The sequence below is a fragment of the Carya illinoinensis genome, chromosome 13, assembly GCF_018687715.1.
Source record: "Carya illinoinensis cultivar Pawnee chromosome 13, C.illinoinensisPawnee_v1, whole genome shotgun sequence".
NCBI lineage: Eukaryota > Viridiplantae > Streptophyta > Magnoliopsida > Fagales > Juglandaceae > Carya > Carya illinoinensis.
In genome coordinates, this window is record NC_056764.1 from 19,977,829 (window position 1) to 19,997,253 (window position 19,425).

At 33.6% G+C, this 19,425-nt stretch overlaps 1 protein-coding gene across 1 annotated transcript; it reads right to left on the bottom strand.

Moving 5' to 3' along the window:
- Positions 1-13,245: 13,245 nt before the first annotated feature.
- LOC122291842 (ETHYLENE INSENSITIVE 3-like 1 protein) lies at positions 13,246-16,553 on the bottom strand. Its single transcript, XM_043099853.1, is given in 3 exon segments — positions 13,246-13,526; positions 13,528-15,348; positions 16,387-16,553. Coding segments are annotated over 2 exon segments (1,866 nt in total). The 5' UTR covers positions 15,342-15,348; positions 16,387-16,553; the 3' UTR covers positions 13,246-13,474.
- Between the last annotated feature and the right edge of the window lie 2,872 nt (positions 16,554-19,425).

Consider the following 19,425-nt stretch of genomic DNA (forward strand, 5'->3'; position numbering starts at 1 on the left):
ATCGATGCTGAATTTTGTAGCTCCACTGATATGAATCCTTGGAATTGAAATCCTTTAAACTCACAATCAATTTGAAAACTCATCCAAAAAAGTCAAAATCAAGTCAATAGGTAAAAAATCTAGACTAGTTGAGAACTCGTTTTAAGAACCTAGATTATATTAAAATCTAAAGCCGTTGAAGAACCCATCTCAAGAACCTAAATTACAAAGATGAACGCCACAAAAGTTGTGATTTATATTTGATAAATTCAAAAATTCAATCAAGAACAAGAAGAGTAAACTCACCTCACAATAAAAATTCAATATTGTCTAGCCATGAAGTGGGCAGCCAAAGATGTTTAAATACTCCCCAACAAAAATAACCTTGGGCCAAAATAAGATCCTTCCCAAAAATACACCTGAGTGAATAGTGTCACGCTATAATACCTTGAACAGTCCGGCACAACAATAACTCCTTGAAACCCTAGTTTAACAAAATAATAACGTTCCCAACATGCCCTTAAGTTCTTCTCATGATAAACCTAATTATTTTTAACTAATAAAATAAGTCCTTTAAATGAATTAAACAAGTTGAAAACCTTCAAGTGCCCAAGGTCTTTAAGTCATATTGCTCTCTTTCATAACTTATATCAAATAGATCAAAACTGGTTCTCCTTCCTTCAAGCTCATCTTGAGTGTTGGGCTCTTGCTAACTTCATTCCAAGTGGATTGCACCAATCATTGCATTGACTCATTGATCTTATTGGCTCCTTGATCTTGTAATTGACCCATCTGGAACTTGTAACGGATCTTTAAGACTAGGTCCATCTTGTTGCACATCATCCACTCTAGGGGTGTAAAAAAAAAAACCGATAAACCGGTCTGGACCGGACCAAAATGGTGATATTGGTCCGGTCCCGAGTTTGGTTCGGTCCGATATCAGTTTTACTTTTCTTAAAACCAGTCAAAATCGGTCCGTTTCCGATTTTTCTTTTTCTAAAACTGGACCAGACCGAACCGGACCGGTTTATATATATATTTTTTAATTTTTTATATTATATATAATATTTATATATAATATATAACTATATATAAAATAGTTTTGTATTATATGATAAATTACTAATTAATATAATATTAAATTTTAAAATCTTATATCATTTTATTTATTGTATTAATAGTTATACTAATATTATATAGTGCATATTAATAGTTATACTAATTATATCACTATATATTATAATATATTATAATATACTACAATATATTATCACTATAGTATTATATACTATAATATAATATATTATACTATATAATATAGTACATTAAAACTGGTAAAACTGGACTGAATCGGACCAAAAACCTTAAAACCGAAGTACCAATTTAGGAGGGTAACCGGTGCGTAATCAGTTTTGAAAAATACAAAATCGGTGCATATCAGTTTGGTCCTAAATTTTTTCCAAAACCGGACCAAACTGGACCGGTTACACCCCTAATCCACTCATCTATCAGTATTAAGTGGCCCTATAAATAGAGTTTGTGATTTGTTGATCACATGGATACTAAGCTCTTAAGAATCCATTGAAATTGCTAGTTGTTTTTGTATTAATACTCCTAAAAAATTCTAATGGAACATATCAAATATATATATATATATATATATATATTATAGAGTTAAGCTTGGTGGAGGGATCCTTCAAGATGAGAATGGTCATATGATTTTTGCCTTTGTCCGGTTCTATGGTATTAATTATAATAATTTTGCAGAGATAAGGGCCCTAGCTGATGGTCTTAGTTTATATGCAAAAATGAATATCAAGCACATAGAGGTTGAAATGGATTTTAAAGCTAGTGGTTAAATGATGGGATAAAGGTGGGCAAGTTCCTTAGCGTAGTTAGAGATACTAGAAAGAGGTTAGAGAGATGACTTGTTCAATGAGATATGTCTTTATTATTCTTTTAGGGAAACGAACCACGTTACAAACAAATTAGCTGAATTGGGCACTAGAGTTACAAAGTTGTTATTCAATACTAGAGACAATCTTCCAAAAGTTATTAGCGGAGCTATTCGAATGGATCAAGCAGGTTTATAAGTTATACGACATCGATAATATGGTGTCGATGTTAAGCATGTTTTGTTATTACTTTGTCTTGCTTTGATTGCATGTTTTGTTAAGCATGCACTTTTGTGTTTTTTATTTGACATGTGTTCTGTGTATTATTGTTAGTGGTTCCTTTTATTTGTGTTATTACATTTTCATTTTGATAAGTAGTTTTGAATTTTAAGATTATCTGTAAACTCAGGTATCCATTTGAAACTACAGTTTTCTTCTACCATAAGTGAGAGCATTCAATAAAATTGAAATACCGTCTTTTTTTTTAAAAAAAAAATTAAGCTTGGATCCAGTATCACATTAGGTATGAGACACGTGTACCATATCTATACATGTAGGACGTGTCCCACATGATCTATAGTAAGATAGTCAGCAGTGCCTCAGCTGCAGGCTGTTATGGAAGGTTGCTTATAAGGTATAAATTATAATAATAATAATTAGAAGCAAGGTCACAAAGTGGACAACCTCATCATCAACCACCAGTTTTAAGAAAACACAAATGCTGCAAAGTCAGGCAAGATATATATGACTCATTTTGGAGCAAGTCTTTAACGAATGTGCATGCGATAATATATATTAACTAATTGTAATCTCTCCGAATTTTTTCTTATTATATATAATAAATTAACAATATTGTGTGCACCCTTAATCCACTCATCCCAAAAAATAACTTCTTTGACCTCATTTTCTCTGCCGTTTTGTAATTTCTTTTGGTCTTTAGTGTGTTATACTATATGTGATGGTGTCTATTAATATGATGTCATGTTAAATTATAACTTGTTTTAAAACTTTACAATGATAGAAATTGATAAATTTAATTATTTAAATTATATCTTAATACTATCTATAAACAAAAGGTTCAAATGTCTCATTGCTTAATTGCACTTACATATGTTTGAAATTTTTCCCTTGATCTGCTATAAGAGAAATTGAAAAAAGAGAAAGGAAGAAATGAATAAGTCTACTTTCGTATTCGTAAACACAGCAAGAGATGTAATTATTTTATTTTTTTGGTTACTGCATACTGAGGACCACGTCCTCTATTTAAAAATAAAAAACTCAGATAACAGAATTACATTAAATCCGAAATAGATTACATAGAGTCCATATAACTGGTAGCATAAATCCAAGACTATCTGAAAGTGATTTGAGTTATTTTGGCTTTGAGATATGCTGCGTCAACACTCCCAAGATATGATCCAAGATATATTCTGCGAGAATACTCCAAGATATGCTCTGTTTTGAATCCGAGATTTGCTCAATCAATTTGTTGAGATTTCCTTAACTAGTCGAACTACCATTTCGAATTGAAGTTGTTGCCATTGATACTCCTTCATCCTTCAACGTCTCTCCACTATTGTAGCATGAATTGTGGGAGTTTTCAACCTTATCACTTCGATAGTTATGCTCAACCTCATCACTCCTTAGAGTCCCACAATTCACGATGAGATGTTGGATTGTGCCAATACTGCTAGCTAGAAAGGAAGGTGCTCAATACAAAATATTGATAAGGTAACCTTTGTGTGGTTTATGAACAGTTTGTTTGCTCGTAGGTTGATGCCTCAGTATGTTTGATCTTCTTGATATATACTTTGAAGTTCATTTTATGATAGTCATAGCCAATACTTGCATTATTAGTTGCCATCATGAGTTAACTTACTGAGATTTTCTTGAAATCTCACCGTGGTTGTCTCAATACAATTTTTCTCCTTAAAACCGTAGATTTTGATATAGATGTATAAAACGAGGTGGGTTACGAAGAAAAAAACCAGTGCAGCCCAAAAACTAGTATGAGAGCATGTCCCCGATTTGAATTATTATTGTATTGCAGTAATCAGATGTTGGTTTGAGTTGTGTGATGAACACACGTGTAGTCTGTAATATTATAACTATGGTGCTAACTGTGTATCTAAACCTTCTAGTGCGATTACCTTATACATGTATGTTGGGCATACAAGCACACAATGTTCCACAAAACGCAATAGGTATTTTCTCATGTGGCATGCATCCCAACATCATGGCCTTCCACCACCAAATTCCATTAAAGTGGCAAGGTTTGGGGCTTAACACGGAGTGACCTAAAGAAACTCTAATTATATATTGATCACTATGCACAACTTCTAGGACAGAGAGCAGCCACAAGAGCTCCTATATATATTGTCTCCCTCGAGAGAAAACTCCATGATCACATACTGAATCCTCAAGATACTCTTATCTTTGAATTTAATGGAATGGATACAAGAAAATGGTAGTTATCACAGCGGATAACTTCAAGGTTTTGAATGATTATGTTGAAGTATGCTCAATGGAATTGTAAGTGCCATGTTTTCATATTGTGTATACATGAACGTAATTTAATGTGTTTGTCTTCTTCATTTTTTAATTGTCAAAACAATACCAAAGTGACTAGTACTTATCGAAACGATCATGTTATTGACAATTGGCAAGGGATGAGATTGTGATCTTTTGTGGGAGTGATAGCGCTATATATGGGGTGTTGGTGTAGAATATATTGATTATGCTATTGGAGCAATGGTCCATGGATGAAGAAGGTGAAAACGATCGAGGTGAATTCTCCTATTGATGGGCCCCAAGGTGGACCAAGTCTTAAGGATCAATTACAAGATTAAGAGCCATGAAGATCAAAGAAACAATGCAAGGATTGGTACAATCCAATTGGGATAAAGCTAGCAAGAGCCAGAACCAGTTTTGATCCACTTGATCCAAGCTATGGAAGACACGACTTGGGCCTACTGTTAATGAAGACCATGAACTTATTTATTTCATTAAAAGAGCTTATCTTATTAGTTTAGAATAAGTGGGCTTGAGGATGTTGGCCCACACATATGTCTTATTTCTAATGAACTAAGTTTTTGTGAAGGCCTTGTATTTTGGCCAAGGGCATATTTGGAAAGTTATAAATTAAAGTGAACTAGGGTTTTAGAAGTACTGTAGCCCGGGCACTGTTCACGCTACAGTACCCGCGGCTCACTTTAGGGTTTTGGGGATTGTTTATTTAAACCACTTGTAGCCTCATTTGAGGAGGTAAGACATTTTTTATTGAATTTTCATTGTGAGTGAGTTTTCTCCTCGTGTTCTTAATTGAACTCTTGAACTTATCAAAGGTAAATCACAACCTTTGTGGCGTTCCTCCTTGTAATTTGGGTTCTTGAGATGGGATTTCATTGGGTCTAGATTTTAATATAATCTAGGTTCTTGGAACGAGATTTCAACGGGTCTAAATTCTCCATCCATAGACTTGAGTTTGGCGTTCTTGGGTTTGTTTTCCAATATTGTTGTTGGGTCTCAAAGCGAGTCGATTGGGGTTCACATCATTTGGTATTCAGAGCAAGGTTTCCAATCAGGTCTGATTCTATCTTTTTATTTATTGTATTGTTAATTCTAGGGCTTCAATGTTCTAGAATTGCCCAAAAAAAAAAAGCACAAAAATTCGTTTTTCCTAGGGCTGCCAAAATTTGCACCATCTAGGGTTTGAAATTTCTAGGGTTTCATTGATTTCCTTCTATTTCCTTGCCAATTTGTATGTGTTTGAATTCAATTGTTTGATTATCACAATTGAATATTCCTGTTTGTGGTTGAATTTTTGAGAAAAGAAAAGAAAAAGAAAAGAAAGGAAAAGAAAAGAAAGGAATAGAAAAGAAAAGAAAAGAAAGGAAAAGAAAAAAAAATTCGAAAAAAAAAAATTCAAAAAAAAAAAGGAGAGAGAATGAAAGTAGAGGTAGCATATTCAGTGGTTGCTATATAGTTACAATAAAAGAGAAAGAAAGAAATTTGTTGATTGGGTCTTGTCCTTAAAGGGGCTGAATTACCTCTTGTTACCTGTTTCTAGTTGGTATCTTCTCTTATAGTTACCCTTCCATTCCAATAATTTCCTTGATTCCCTTGTCATTTTATTCATTCCGTGTTTCTCTTGTTCTTGTTTCTTGGATCTAATTATTAGTTTGGATAAAACAAGGTTGTATTGCCTTGATTTAGTTCAATTAGTTTTGAAAGAACTTGAGTGGGAAAACTCTTGAGGTAAAAGGCAAGAGAGTGTGAGATCATTATCGGGAAAAAGCCAATTAAGAGTGAAACACGAGTGGAGTGCCATTATTTGAGTGTAAACACGTGAGAGAGAGCGTGTGAGGTCTTTTTCCACTAACATTCTTTTTTGTGCAGCACATACAATGTCTCATTAAAGTGACTCATAACCAAAGGGGATGTCAGACAATTCATTCTTTTTGTTGCAGTCCATGCAACAAAAGTTTGAAAGGTTAAATTTGAAGTTGGGGGAAGTGATGGATAAGATGGAACAACAAGGTGAATTGATTAGAAATTTGCAAAGTGGGAGAGATAGGAGGAGATGTGAGCCTAGTATTGAGAATAGGTACAATAAGAATGGAGAGTATGGCGAGTCTCTTGTTAGGCGTGCTCCCAATACAGAATTTAAGATGGATGGTATAGAGCAGCAAAGAGAGAACATTTTTCGTACTAGATGCCACATCAACAACAAGGTATGTAGTATGATTATTGATGGAGGGAGTTGTACTAATGTTGCTAGCACTACTTTAGTTGAGAAATTGAATCTACCTACTTTGAAACACCCTAGACCATACAAGTTGCAATGGTTGAATGATTGTGGGGAGGTTAGGATAAATAAGCAAGTGCTAGTTTCTTTTTCAATTGGGAGGTACAAGGATGATGTACTTTGTGATGTTGTGCCTATGCATGCTGGCCATATTTTGTTGGGGAGGCCGTGGCAGTGTGATAGGAGAGTGATCTATGATGGGTTTAGAAACATGTACAGTTTTGAAAAGGATGGAAAAAGAATCAAACTTGCTCCTTTAACTCCAACACAGGTCCATGAGGACCAACTGAAGTTGAAAAGTGAGGTTGATCAAAAAAGAAATAGTGAGGCCAAAACCTCAAGAGAAGGAGAGAGTGAAAAGAACAAAGAGAGTGAAGAAAAAATAGAGAGTGAAAAGAATAAAGAGACTGAAGCAAAGAGAGAGAGTGAAAAGAAAAAAGAGAGTGAAAAGGAAAAAGAGAGTGAAGAAAAAATAGAGAGTGAAAAGAATAAAGAGACTGAAGCAAAGAGAGAGAGTGAAAAGAAAAAAGAGAGTGAAAAGGAAAAAGAGAGTGAAAGAAAAAAAGAGAGTGAAAAGAAAAATGAGAGTGAAAAGAAAAGCTGGAGTGAAGAAAGTGAGAGAAAAGCAAAGAGAGAAGTGAGTTTTTATGCTAAGGCGAATTTTACTACTAACGGATTTAATGAATCTTTGCCTAGTATTGTTATCTCTTTGTTGCAGGGATATAAGGTCGTAATTCCTAGCGGAGTGTTTAGTGGATTGTCATCTATTAGAGAGATAGAGCATTACATTGATTTTATGCCAAGTGCGACAATCCCTACTCGACCTTTCTTTGAAGAACATGAGTCCTTGACGCACTTGAAAGGACACTGTAAGTTGAATAGAATGCATGACAAGTGGGTGCAACTCATTCAGACATTTCCTTACGTAACTAAGTACACACAAGGTAAAGAAAATTTTGTGGTTGATGCTTATGCAAGAAGGTACGTCCTTGTCATCATTATAGATGCAAAGTTATTGAGACTTGAATATGATAAGAACTTGTTTGTTAATGATGATGGCATGGCTAGTGTGTATGGAGTACGTAAGAAAGCATCGTTTTCTCATTTATATAGACTAGATTGTACTTGTTTAGAGAGAAAAGATTTTGTGTGCCTACTAGTCTTATGCGTGAGTTGCTTGTGCATGGATGTGGTCTGTTGGGAAATTTTGATATAAAGAGGATTTTAGACGTGTTGGATGACCATTGGTGGGAGTACTACTTACCATTCATTGAATTTGCATATAATTGGAATGGTCATTTTGGTACAAAGAAAACCTTAGATGTGTTTCATGAACGTTTGTGGGAGTATCATTTGCCATTCATTGAATTGTTGGATGAACATTTCTTTTGGCCTAAGATGAAAAGAGACGTCAATTGCATTTGTGGCATGTGCATTACATGTAGGAAGGCCAAGTCTAAGGTTTTGCCACATTGGTTGTATACACCCTTACCCGTTCCTAGTAAACCATTGGTAGGCATATCTATGGACTTTGTTTTGGGGCTGCGTACAACTAAAAGTGGTAGTGATTCTATTTTTGTGGTTGTGCATAGATTTAGTAAAATGTCACATTTCATTCCATGTCATAAAATTGATGATACCACAAACATAGCTAACTTATTTTTCAGGGGGATAGTGCGACTTCATGGTGTACCTAGGAGGATTGTTTTTAATACCCAGCTCTTATGCACTGTTCTTCATAAGAATTTAAAAACTTGGGAGGATTGTTTGCCATTTAAAGAGTTTGCATATAATAGGACCTTGCATACTACTACTTCATATTCTCCTTTTGAAGTTGTTTATGATTTTAATCCACTTACTCATTTAACTCTAATACTTTTGTTTGTGGATGACAGAAGTAGTTTGGATGGACATTTCCAAATTCTTGATAAAATTAATGATATTTCATACCTAGTGGATCTTCCAGATATGTATCACGTGTTTGCTATTTGCATTGTTACTGATTTTTTTCCCTTTGATCCAGGTGGAGATTCGAGGTCGAATCCTTTTGAGGAGAGGGGGAATGATGGGCCCCAAGGTGGACCAAGTTTTAAGGATCAATTACAAGATTAAGAGCCATGAAGATCAAAGAAGCAATGCAAGGATTGGTACAATCAAATTGTGATAAAGCTAGCAAGAGCCAGAACCAGTTTTGATCCATTTGATCCAAGTTATGGAAGACACGACTTGGTCCTACTGTTAATGAAGACCATGAACTTATTTATTTCATTAAAAGAGCTTATCTTATTAGTTTAGAATAAGTGGGCTTGAGGATGTTGGCCCACACATATGTCTTATTTCTAATGAACTAAGTTTTTGTGAAGGCCTTGTATTTTGGCCAAGGGTATATTTAGAAAGTTATAAATTAAAGTGAACTAGGGTTTTAGAAGTACTGTAACCCGGGCACTGTTCACGCTACAGTACCCGCGGCTCACTTTAGGGTTTTGGGGATTGTTTATTTAAACCACTTGTAGCCTCATTTGAGGAGGTAAGACATTTTTTATTGAATTTTCATTGTGAGTGAGTTTTCTCCTCGTGTTCTTAATTGAACTCTTGAACTTATCAAAGGTAAATCACAACCTTTGTGGCGTTCCTCCTTGTAATTTGGATTCTTGAGATGGGATTTCATTGGGTCTAGATTTTAATATAATCTAGGTTCTTGGAACGAGATTTCAACGGGTCTAAATTTTTCATCCATAGACTTGAGTTTGGCGTTCTTGGGTTTGTTTTCCAATATTGTTGTTGGGTCTCAAAGCGAGTCGATTGGGGTTCACATCACCTATTGAACAACCAATTCAAGATTCTGTTGGTTCCTCTCTAAAAGAGTACATGACATCCAAGAAAAATGAAGAGCAACAAATTTATGGTGAGGAGATACATGAACTTGTTTCAATGGTACTTAGGACTACTAAGTATGAATTGTGCAATGTAGTTCCAAGGCAAATGCATGGAGGTACAGAGGAGCTCAAGTGTTTGAAATGGCTTTCGGATAATGAGAAAAAGAAAAATTGGATACGGTTTTTGCTTGCCAATCCTTGTTCCTTATCTTTATATTATTGTGTTTCTTGAAGAATGATTCTAATAATTTTCTTGAATTGGCGTGTAATGTTCGTTATTATCTCTATTATTTTGAAAAAATTAGGATAAAAAAAAGGATATTTACAGTCGTGAAATGCGTAAATGTCTCGCAATCTTTTTAAAAAAAGTGAATAAATACAGGACTTAGATAAAAAAAATTAATTTTTTAATAATAAACTCTACTCTTTTTCAAAATGATTGTACAGAACTTGCGCACTATACAACTATATATTGCACTCTTATGAAATAGTTTTAAATAAGGAAATTTAAAATTAATGGGTTCCAAATCCAAATCAAATCCACTTGTCCAAACACAACTTTAAAATCTTTTTAAGATTTTTTCAAAAAAACTTAAAATGTATTTTCTATTCGATTTTTACACACTTTAACTAATAACTACTAACTGCTCTTAGCTATATGGATAAGTAGAATTATTCTTTTGGTTAAGCTTCAATCCACAAGGAGTATTCTTTTGGTGTTTACAATCTAAACTGCTACATTTAAGTTCAGTTTCTTTAATTTAATTTATACGAATACCTGGATTTTATGTAATTGACAACCGGTTCTTTTTTCCTTTTTTTTTTTTTTTTTGGTAATAAATTCCAAGTTAGTCACAAATTGCTTGATTAATTTATTATTTTTAAGTGAAGAAAAATTCACCAACGAGATCCTATATATTTTTGTACATTCGTATTAGTAAGTATCTACTATATATATTATGCCAAGATTATGTCGTTTAAATGGCAATTCAGAAAACTTAGGCACCTCATTTCGCCTCTCTCTTTCTCTCATAAAAAATCAAAGACTCTAGATCTGATTTTAGCCGCAAGAGGATCCTCCTCCTCCTCCTCCTCCTCCCTCTCCTTTCCTTCATCCTCCATTCACCCACATTGTCTATCAAAATTTCTTTTATTTAGTTTTATTTTACTTTCTTCAAGGCCGAAATAGACAGATAGCTTTCTGGCAACTCCCAATAGATATACATGGTACAATCAGGTTCACAGGTCAAAAATCGTTTGGAGAAAAGTGATGATTTTCCAAAAAATCACCATCTTGAATATTTGTTTATAGAAAGTATCAACAATAGTAAAGTCCAGACAAGTCACAAAATGAAATAGTATACTGGTTGAGGTCCAAATGTACTATTTTGATTTATAATGTCATGTTTAATATGGAGACATTCTATAATGTATCCAGATATAGATATAAGTTTTTTTTATGAATGAATTATGACAACTTTTCTTAAAAAAATGGTTGTCATTTAAATGAGATAAATTATAAATTTGAACTTATTGAATTTTTTTTTTTTTTTATAACAGTAAGGATTTTTATTCATCAAACTCAAACATTACAAATTTGAATCAACCCAAATAGCTTGGGAAATACAATCTGAAATTGAGACCCACCAAATAATAATATCCTCAAGATTCTATGCAAAACGAGCCAATGCATGAGCAACTCCATTAGCTTCCTGTCTCTTATGATGAAGAGACCAAGTTGGATACCTTTGAAAATATTTTTGATTTCTTGAACCAAGCCACCCATAATGTTGTAGAACATCCTTCATTTTCCAAGTTGGATACCTGCTGCAGCTGAGATCCAGGTGCTGTGGAGAGCTCTACAACTTTGTGCTGATTTGCAGTGGTTAAATGTCATCTTTGAGGGAGACGCCTTGGGTATTATACAAGCTGTAAATAAGAATACAGGGTGCTGGGAATGGCATGGACAGGTAGTGGAGGATATACAAAAGATTTTATTCAACAGAAGGCAATGGTCAATACAGTATACAAATAGGAAAAACAATAGAGTAGCTCATACATTAGCAAAAATGGGTTTACTTGTAAGGGAGGAGATAGTTTGGATGGAAGAGGGGCCTCCGGGCATTAATTCTTTGATTATGAATGACAAACTTTGTTTTGATACAGTTACGAATTAATACAAGTAGTTGTTCCTTTCAAAAAAAAAAAAAACAATACATCATACTCAACTTTTAGTTCTATAATTCCAAGAGATACACACAGTTGCAAGCCCCTTAAGATAGCTAGAAATTCAATCTCCAATGAATCGGCCACAACAGGTTCTGATTATTGAAATTAGATTGAAAAACTTTGTTGGTAATAAATAATATATGAATTTATATAACAAAGTAAATAATTTATATTTTTTTCTCATGAATTTATTTTCAAATATGAAAAGACATGTTGAGTTTATGTGAATCTTTCGTCAAATATTCATTCATATAAATATTAAGACATATATTTATAAGAATTAAAATTACATGTATCGTATTAGGAAGATGAAAAAAATATATATATTTACAATGAACATTGTAAATTTAAAAGTAAAGCTCGTATATTCATGAACAACGCAGCTATAATTTACAGTCTTTGTGGGCATCCGTCCAAGCTATATCAAAATTCAATCCACTCTTTAAGGATACGGCAGAAATCCAAAGAAAAGGGAGCAGAACAATATGCAAACAAGGTGTTCAACAAATGATAACGTTGTACCATTTGAATGGTTCATCAAATGTTTCAATCAAAACCATAACAACGTATTGTCTAACTTTGTCAAAAGTCGGGGGACATTTAAACCCGACCATAAAAAAGAACCCATTAAATCTCTGTTTCCTCGCCCGCCCCTTTCTCAAGGAGTCTAGACTTCCTTCGTTAGAACTGGGTTCACTAGATTCCACAAAAAATCCTTTTAGGATTACAATTTACAGCAAGACATTTGACCAATTCAAAGTGTAACACAGCCAAAAAAACCCAAATAAATAAATAAATAAAAGCTCGAGAGAAACGTGAGGAAATGAAATGCTTTCCACGCTGACGAATAGTCTTTTCCTTTTTCATCTTTCAAAGTAAGTGGAGAGGATTGGTTCTTTCGTTGAACGAAAACGATAGCATTACTATTAAAGATGTCTATTAAATATATTTATTTATATATTTTTTCTTTTTTTCTTTTTTTTTTAATAATTAAAAAAGTAATTATTAATAAATTTATAATTTTTTAATGATTAAGAACGTTTAAGAAATAATTAAAAAATAAATAAAAATAAAAATTCATTTATTAGCCTGGACATTTGGGAGATTTAGGGGATGGTTTCTTTATATATATATATATATATACGTTTTTTCAATTTTTCTGGGTCATGGGGGCCATGAGAGTGGAAAGTCTTATCTTTTGAAAAAGATAAGAGAAAAATGTTGACAACTGGCCGCCTATATTGACTGCAGACTCTAGACAACATTTGGAGCCATCCTTGAACAGACCCCACCACACAACTTTGTGATAAAGATGTTTATGCAATTGGGCATCTGTCAAAAATTGGCCTTATTCTGCATAATCGTAGGATATAAGCAAACAACTGATTCATTGCATCCAACAAAAACAGTAAAAGACAACTAGGTTTCATATCATGATTGGGATTGGATTCAAACAAAGTAGGAAAACGAAAAATCATGCACCTAACTTATTTATATCACAGCCATACAGATAATTTAACAACAGAGTAGTTTATGGGACCCTATCTACTTCTTTATTAGGCCCTTAAAGGACAGCTAATCTTACAAATTCTAGGGTTACATTTTAAGGCAAATATAACAACAGCAACAAACAGTTTTAGATAAGGAAGCTTTCTTCAACTAACACTGTTTCCGCCTGCAACAAACTCTTAGACGCCATCACTGGTACCAGATAGAAATATCTGGCTGTTTTGGCAGTGTATCCAGTGCCACTCCTTGTAGATCCTCTTTATAGTCGAAGGCGGCCAAATCAAATGGAGACCCGAACATCATCTGGAAATTATTGTTACCATGGTTGGTCTCAAAGGGAGAATTCGGAACCTTAAAACGGTCCAATTGACATTCCTCATTCGAGAACATTTGATGACAACTGTGCGTGTTGGATTCTTCAAAGAATTTTCCTTCCATCACAACCCCTTGACCATGAAAGTAGATGTCCTGTTGAGGTTGATTTTTCTGCTGATGAAGATTTTGATTCTCTACGAGCGCTTTGTTATTGGAAATTGAATTCCTGTTGCCTTGGATGTTGGTGTCGTAGATTGACATGAGCTCGCTGATCATTTTTTGCCCATCTTCAGGAACTCCAAGCCCTGATAACTCGAAGGAAGGCTGGGTAGAGTTAACCGATGGAGGAGCTGGCTTGGGTTGAACAAATGATTGAGGGAAGATAACCGGCTTAACCTCATTAACATGAATATTTGATCCTCCAAACTCTGAAGGACTTCTATATGGACAGATCAATTGATGATTGTCCCTAGAAGTCCTGTCATGAAAACCTAGGCGGACTTCGCTGTAAGGACACCGAAGGAACTCGCATGTATATGTTTTCTGCTCCATTATCACGTTCAAATCACTGGACGCCTTCCTCTTCTGAATGAAATCTAAATTTGTGATGCTTTCCCCCTTAAATGGATAAGGTGGTTGTTGAACTGCCAACCTATCCCTCATTCTCTCCATCCCCATACTCGACAAATGAAGATTCTCAGGCTTTTGCTCCTGAACATCAAAGTTTGGCTCATCCTCAGCCCCTTCAACATCATACTCACTGCAATCATTGATGACCAGAGATCCACTCCCACCACCAGAAGATAATGGGGGACAGGAATCAGGGTAAAGCTCTCGGGCCAAGGTCTCCTCCTGGTTGATGATGGCAAGCCAGGTGGCACTTTCCTTAGCTGTCATCTTGTCCTGCAAGCACTTAGACTGTCTCACAAGCTTGCGTATCTTGGCAATATCGGGAGATATATGCTTGATAACAGCTGTGAGAACACCCACCTTCCATGCTTTCTTCAAGTCATGAGGCTTCTTGTAAGGAGGAGGGCCTTGGTCCTTTGGCAAACCAAGTTGAGGCCACCAATCCTCATTACCAGTGGGCCACCATGGCGGGGGGACAGCTTTCTCTAAGGGAAACCGCCTCTGAGGGGGGTCACAATGCTGCATGAGTGCTGATAAGAGAGAACCGAGGGTGGTGTCTTGAAGCTCTTGCAAGGTGTGAGGGGTTGGACCAATTGAATTACAGCCATCATTCTTGCCTGGGATTGCATTATCTGCTTGGTACTTCGTTATGGCAGCTGGACCATTACGATCAAACCTGACCTTATCCTTCCACCACTCGCGAAGATTGTCAGATGCCCCAGTCACAGGCTTTCCCTTCTCAGGAATAATCCCATAAACAAAGCCTTGAGCTTTACAAACTTCCATCATCTTTAGCATGTATTTCAAGATTCCATCTTGTGCCCTCGACATCTTCTTCCTCCTTGCCTGTTCTTGGGACTGCCGCTGCTTTGCCATATCTATTCCTTCCTTACATTTATTCTGTTCTTTGAGCCGTTTGAGGCGCATTTTGTCCCTCCACATCCTCCTCTCAAGCTCATCTACATCTACCTCTTCATCAGTATAATCATCATCCATCATTGCTTCTGGTTCAGGTGGCAGGGCAGCTGCCTCTCCTCCCCCAACAGGGGCAGATATGAAATCCATATCAGAACAAAGTCCCATATCCTCGAACATCATCATCCTCTCCCTAAAGAAAACACCAAAATAAATCCTCAATTCACAGGGATCCAGATGGAAATTTATCAAAAAGATTGTACTTGTCAAACAACCCTTAACTCCTATTAGTTTTTTAGTACTGGAAACTGATGTTACTCAATTCACACCTGTTAAGTCTGGTGAAATAGAAGATCGAAAGAAAGTAAGAGTCGGGCCAAGTTCCGGTTTCAACGAACATATTTAATCATAAAAATAAAACTCACTTGAACTCTTTAACATTGAAAAGCAAAGCGAACTGTACAAAACTATAGATTTTTCGCTCAGCACTCTTAATACAAGATCCATAAAGATACAATTTTGCACCATCTTCTATGAACTATCTTCGGCCAATACAAATCGATATTTAAGAAAAGAATTAAAAGATCCATAAGAATCACAAGCAACAGATGAGTCGTGTTTTCAATACGGTTCTGAACAAATTGAGTCCTTTAAAAATATATGAAAGGATAATTCAACGCCCATTAAAAAAAGGGGGTGTTACAGAAGCACTGGGAATTTTATATTCAGGTCCATCGTCCAGTGGAAAGTCAGATCTCAGCATATGACTGCAGAAAAGTGCCACACAGACAAACTGGGTTACCGAGAAAAAAAAATCCCAGCAATTTTCCAGCAAAATTGGTGAAAAAAGTTTAAATTGTCTTGTCCTAGAGAGAAATGAATCAAAACAAACAAGAGATAAGAATATTATAAAAAAAAAAAAAAAAAAAAAAAAAAAAAAAAAAAAAGACTAGCCTCTAGCAGTGGATATCTAAGAAAAACGCATGTAACTCAAACATTTTTTTTTTTTTTTTTGCTTAATAAACGCATGTTATCTCAAACAGTCCAAAAGAAGATTATCCAGAAGATACAGGAAGAAAACAAAACTAAAAAACAGATTTATGAAATAAACAGATTAAGAATTGTCCGAAACAGCTTCCAAATTTCGCAGATCGGTGGGAAATAAGGCAAAAATAAATAAATAAATAAATAAGAACAAAGCACACCATGAAAGTAATTCAATAATATTTACCAGCAAAATTAGAGACAGGAGATCTGGGTCTTTTTCTTTTTAAGCCTAGCAACTCCAGAAGTCAATCTTCGAAGGCTTTCAGCTTTCACAGAGAGAGAGAGAGAGAGAGACAGAGAGAGAGAGGAGAGGGGGATGGGGGGAGGGGAAGGGGGAGGGAAAGTGAGATAGAGAATACCCCCGTGGACTTGTGCAATATAAAGGTGTCTCCGACTTATATACAGTTATAGCCGTATAATTATTTTAAAAGAAATAGAATTTATAATTAAAAAATTAATTTATTTTATTTAAATTTTATATTAATTTATTTTTTTTAAAGCCACTATACATCATTTATATAACTATAACTGCAAATATGTCATTAATAAAATGGAAAAGGAGCGGTGATTTCTACTTGGTAACGTGGAAGTCTGGTATTTGCCATTTGGTGAGGTATAAAACCTGAAACAATGGAGGACAAGGATAAATATATCAATGAACCGGGTCAGGTTAATCCCACCCCGACATTGGGATAAGCGATACCCATTTCCAAATAAGATACAAAATTTTCATCTATAAATTTTTACTTAAAATGTAATAAATTATTTAATTTTTTTAAATCTCAATTCAACTTTTTCAAATTTTAAAATAATAATAATACTAAAAAATAATATTTTAAATTTTTATCTAAAATTAAAAATTATTATCTCACCATCCAAACCTACCATACTGGAGTAGTCCCTAGACCATGTCAGACAACTTACATCCTCTGCTTCCATCTTGGAGCTGTCTAGATCGCCGTGGAAAGTATTGTAATTGAAAATTAGAAGTGGGGATAAAATAAAAAATGATATTTACAGTCGTAGTAATCATCGTGTAATTTTTTGTAAAAATTAAGTAAATACGAGATTAAATGAAAAAATTAATTTTTAAATAATAAACTTTACTCTTTATCAAAATAATTACGTGACACTTACACACTCAGATAATATATCTAATAAAAAGTTAATATTGCATAGCTTAAAAGAAGAATTTTAAGAATTTTACAAATTAAATTTTATCATTTAAATTATATGGATAGTATAATCTACGTCTCATATTGAAAATAAAATAACTCAATGTAATTTTATTAAAATTGTTTTTTTTGACATATTTCAATCAAAATAGTTATTAGGTAATTCTTAAATTCAGATTAATTGTGTCCACATCTTCTTATAAAAATATGATGTATTGAAAGTTGAGTGACGATCAATGTTGTAAATTTTGTAACGATGATCATATGATTTAATCATTAAAACAGAATATTTCGATGCTAATACATTTTGATTTACCGTTTCAAGATAAGTTATATATATAAAGAAGAATGAGAGATTTATAAAACATTGAAAACAAAAAAAAAAAAGTAGTAACAACATGTTAAAAATAGTATTAAAAAAATCACAAATTTGAGTCGAAATACACAAAAATAAATCAATAAAAGAAGGGAGAAATTATTAAAAATAAGATTTAAAGAGAAATTGAGAGAATGAGTGGACATATTTAAAATTATAAAAAAAGGAAAAATTATATAAATGATTTTTAGATTTTAAAATTACATTAATGCCATCTAAATTTGAAATTTACAAAAATATCATCTTAACTCAAAAAATCACAATTTTTACATTAAAAAGTTGAAGCATAATGAAGATATATAATGTATCGGATATTATACTGATACGAAAAATTCCAACTAAAACATAACGGAATTCAAAACTACCATATACCTACAACTGTTTTGCAATTACTTTACAATACATATTACAACCAACCCAAATCAATCAATTTGGGTATATTGGAATTGAAATAGTAGTTCTTTAAGAGCATTTTTGGGCAATACTCGATATTAAATAGATATTATTATATAACCTTTTTTATATATTTTTTTATCATTCTCAAATTCGAGTAAAAATTCGAAAGATTTTTTCTTAAAAGATGCTTAATAATTTTTCTAATTGTTACATCACGTTTCGTGGAGTTGAAAACCGAAACTATAACCCCAGGAATAGAAATTATTAGAGATGAAATATGAATATTTTTATTCGACCTAAATTAAGATTCAGTAATTCTAAATTAAGATTCTACTAATAAGATTCACTAACTCTAACTCACAAGGCTCAACGGTGGGTACCAAACTATGACAAATGAAAGCAAGGTTAACACATTTCATGCACATTTCAGATTCAAGTTCATATTATTTACCTATGAGTATGCATGTTTCCCAAGAAGCCCTATATTAATATTTGTGTTCACTGTATGATAATGTATTACTTATTGAGTATTCAACTCATTTTTCATATTTTTATATTTTAACACCTTCAGGTGAGGATCTTTACGAGGATAGAGGTAGAGGAAAAGACTTGGCTCAAGAAAGCGAGGCAAAGTCCTAGACAGTTTATGGCATGCTTAGCTTTATGATTTTCATTTTAATAAGTTATTCTTGATAAGCACAGGAGATTTAATTGATTTTAATAAGTATTTCTCCATACTCTATTTTTTTTTATTTAAGTATTTTATTAAAGACTGATTTTATTTATTTTATGGAATCTTTTGCATTTGGCACTTCTATTAAGAAGAAAATTTTTATAGGCAAGATTAGTAGTATTCTGGTTTTCCAAATTTCTAAAAACCAAGGTTTCTCTTAATCCTACCAGACCGGTTTCGATTGGTTTGCCAGTTTGGAGAGTTGATTTTGGGCTTTATGGGTAACTTTTTGGGTAGTTTCTCTAAAACCTATTTCTTGACTATTTTGGAACCCAATTAAAATCCTAATTTGATGTAGTGGTATTTTAAAAACCATTTTTTATATTTAAGTTTCATTTTAATTTTTAAAAGTCATTTGTAATGTTAGGTTAAAAAAAAATTAGAAATATATAGTAAAATAGTAAGTACATACTACTGTTATACTATACTAGATAACTAAAAAAGATAAAAACAACTCCACTAAATGTTTAATACACACTACAAATATAAACAAATTTTTCTAAGCTATAATGCAATTAGAAAACATAAGATAAATAATCTTCA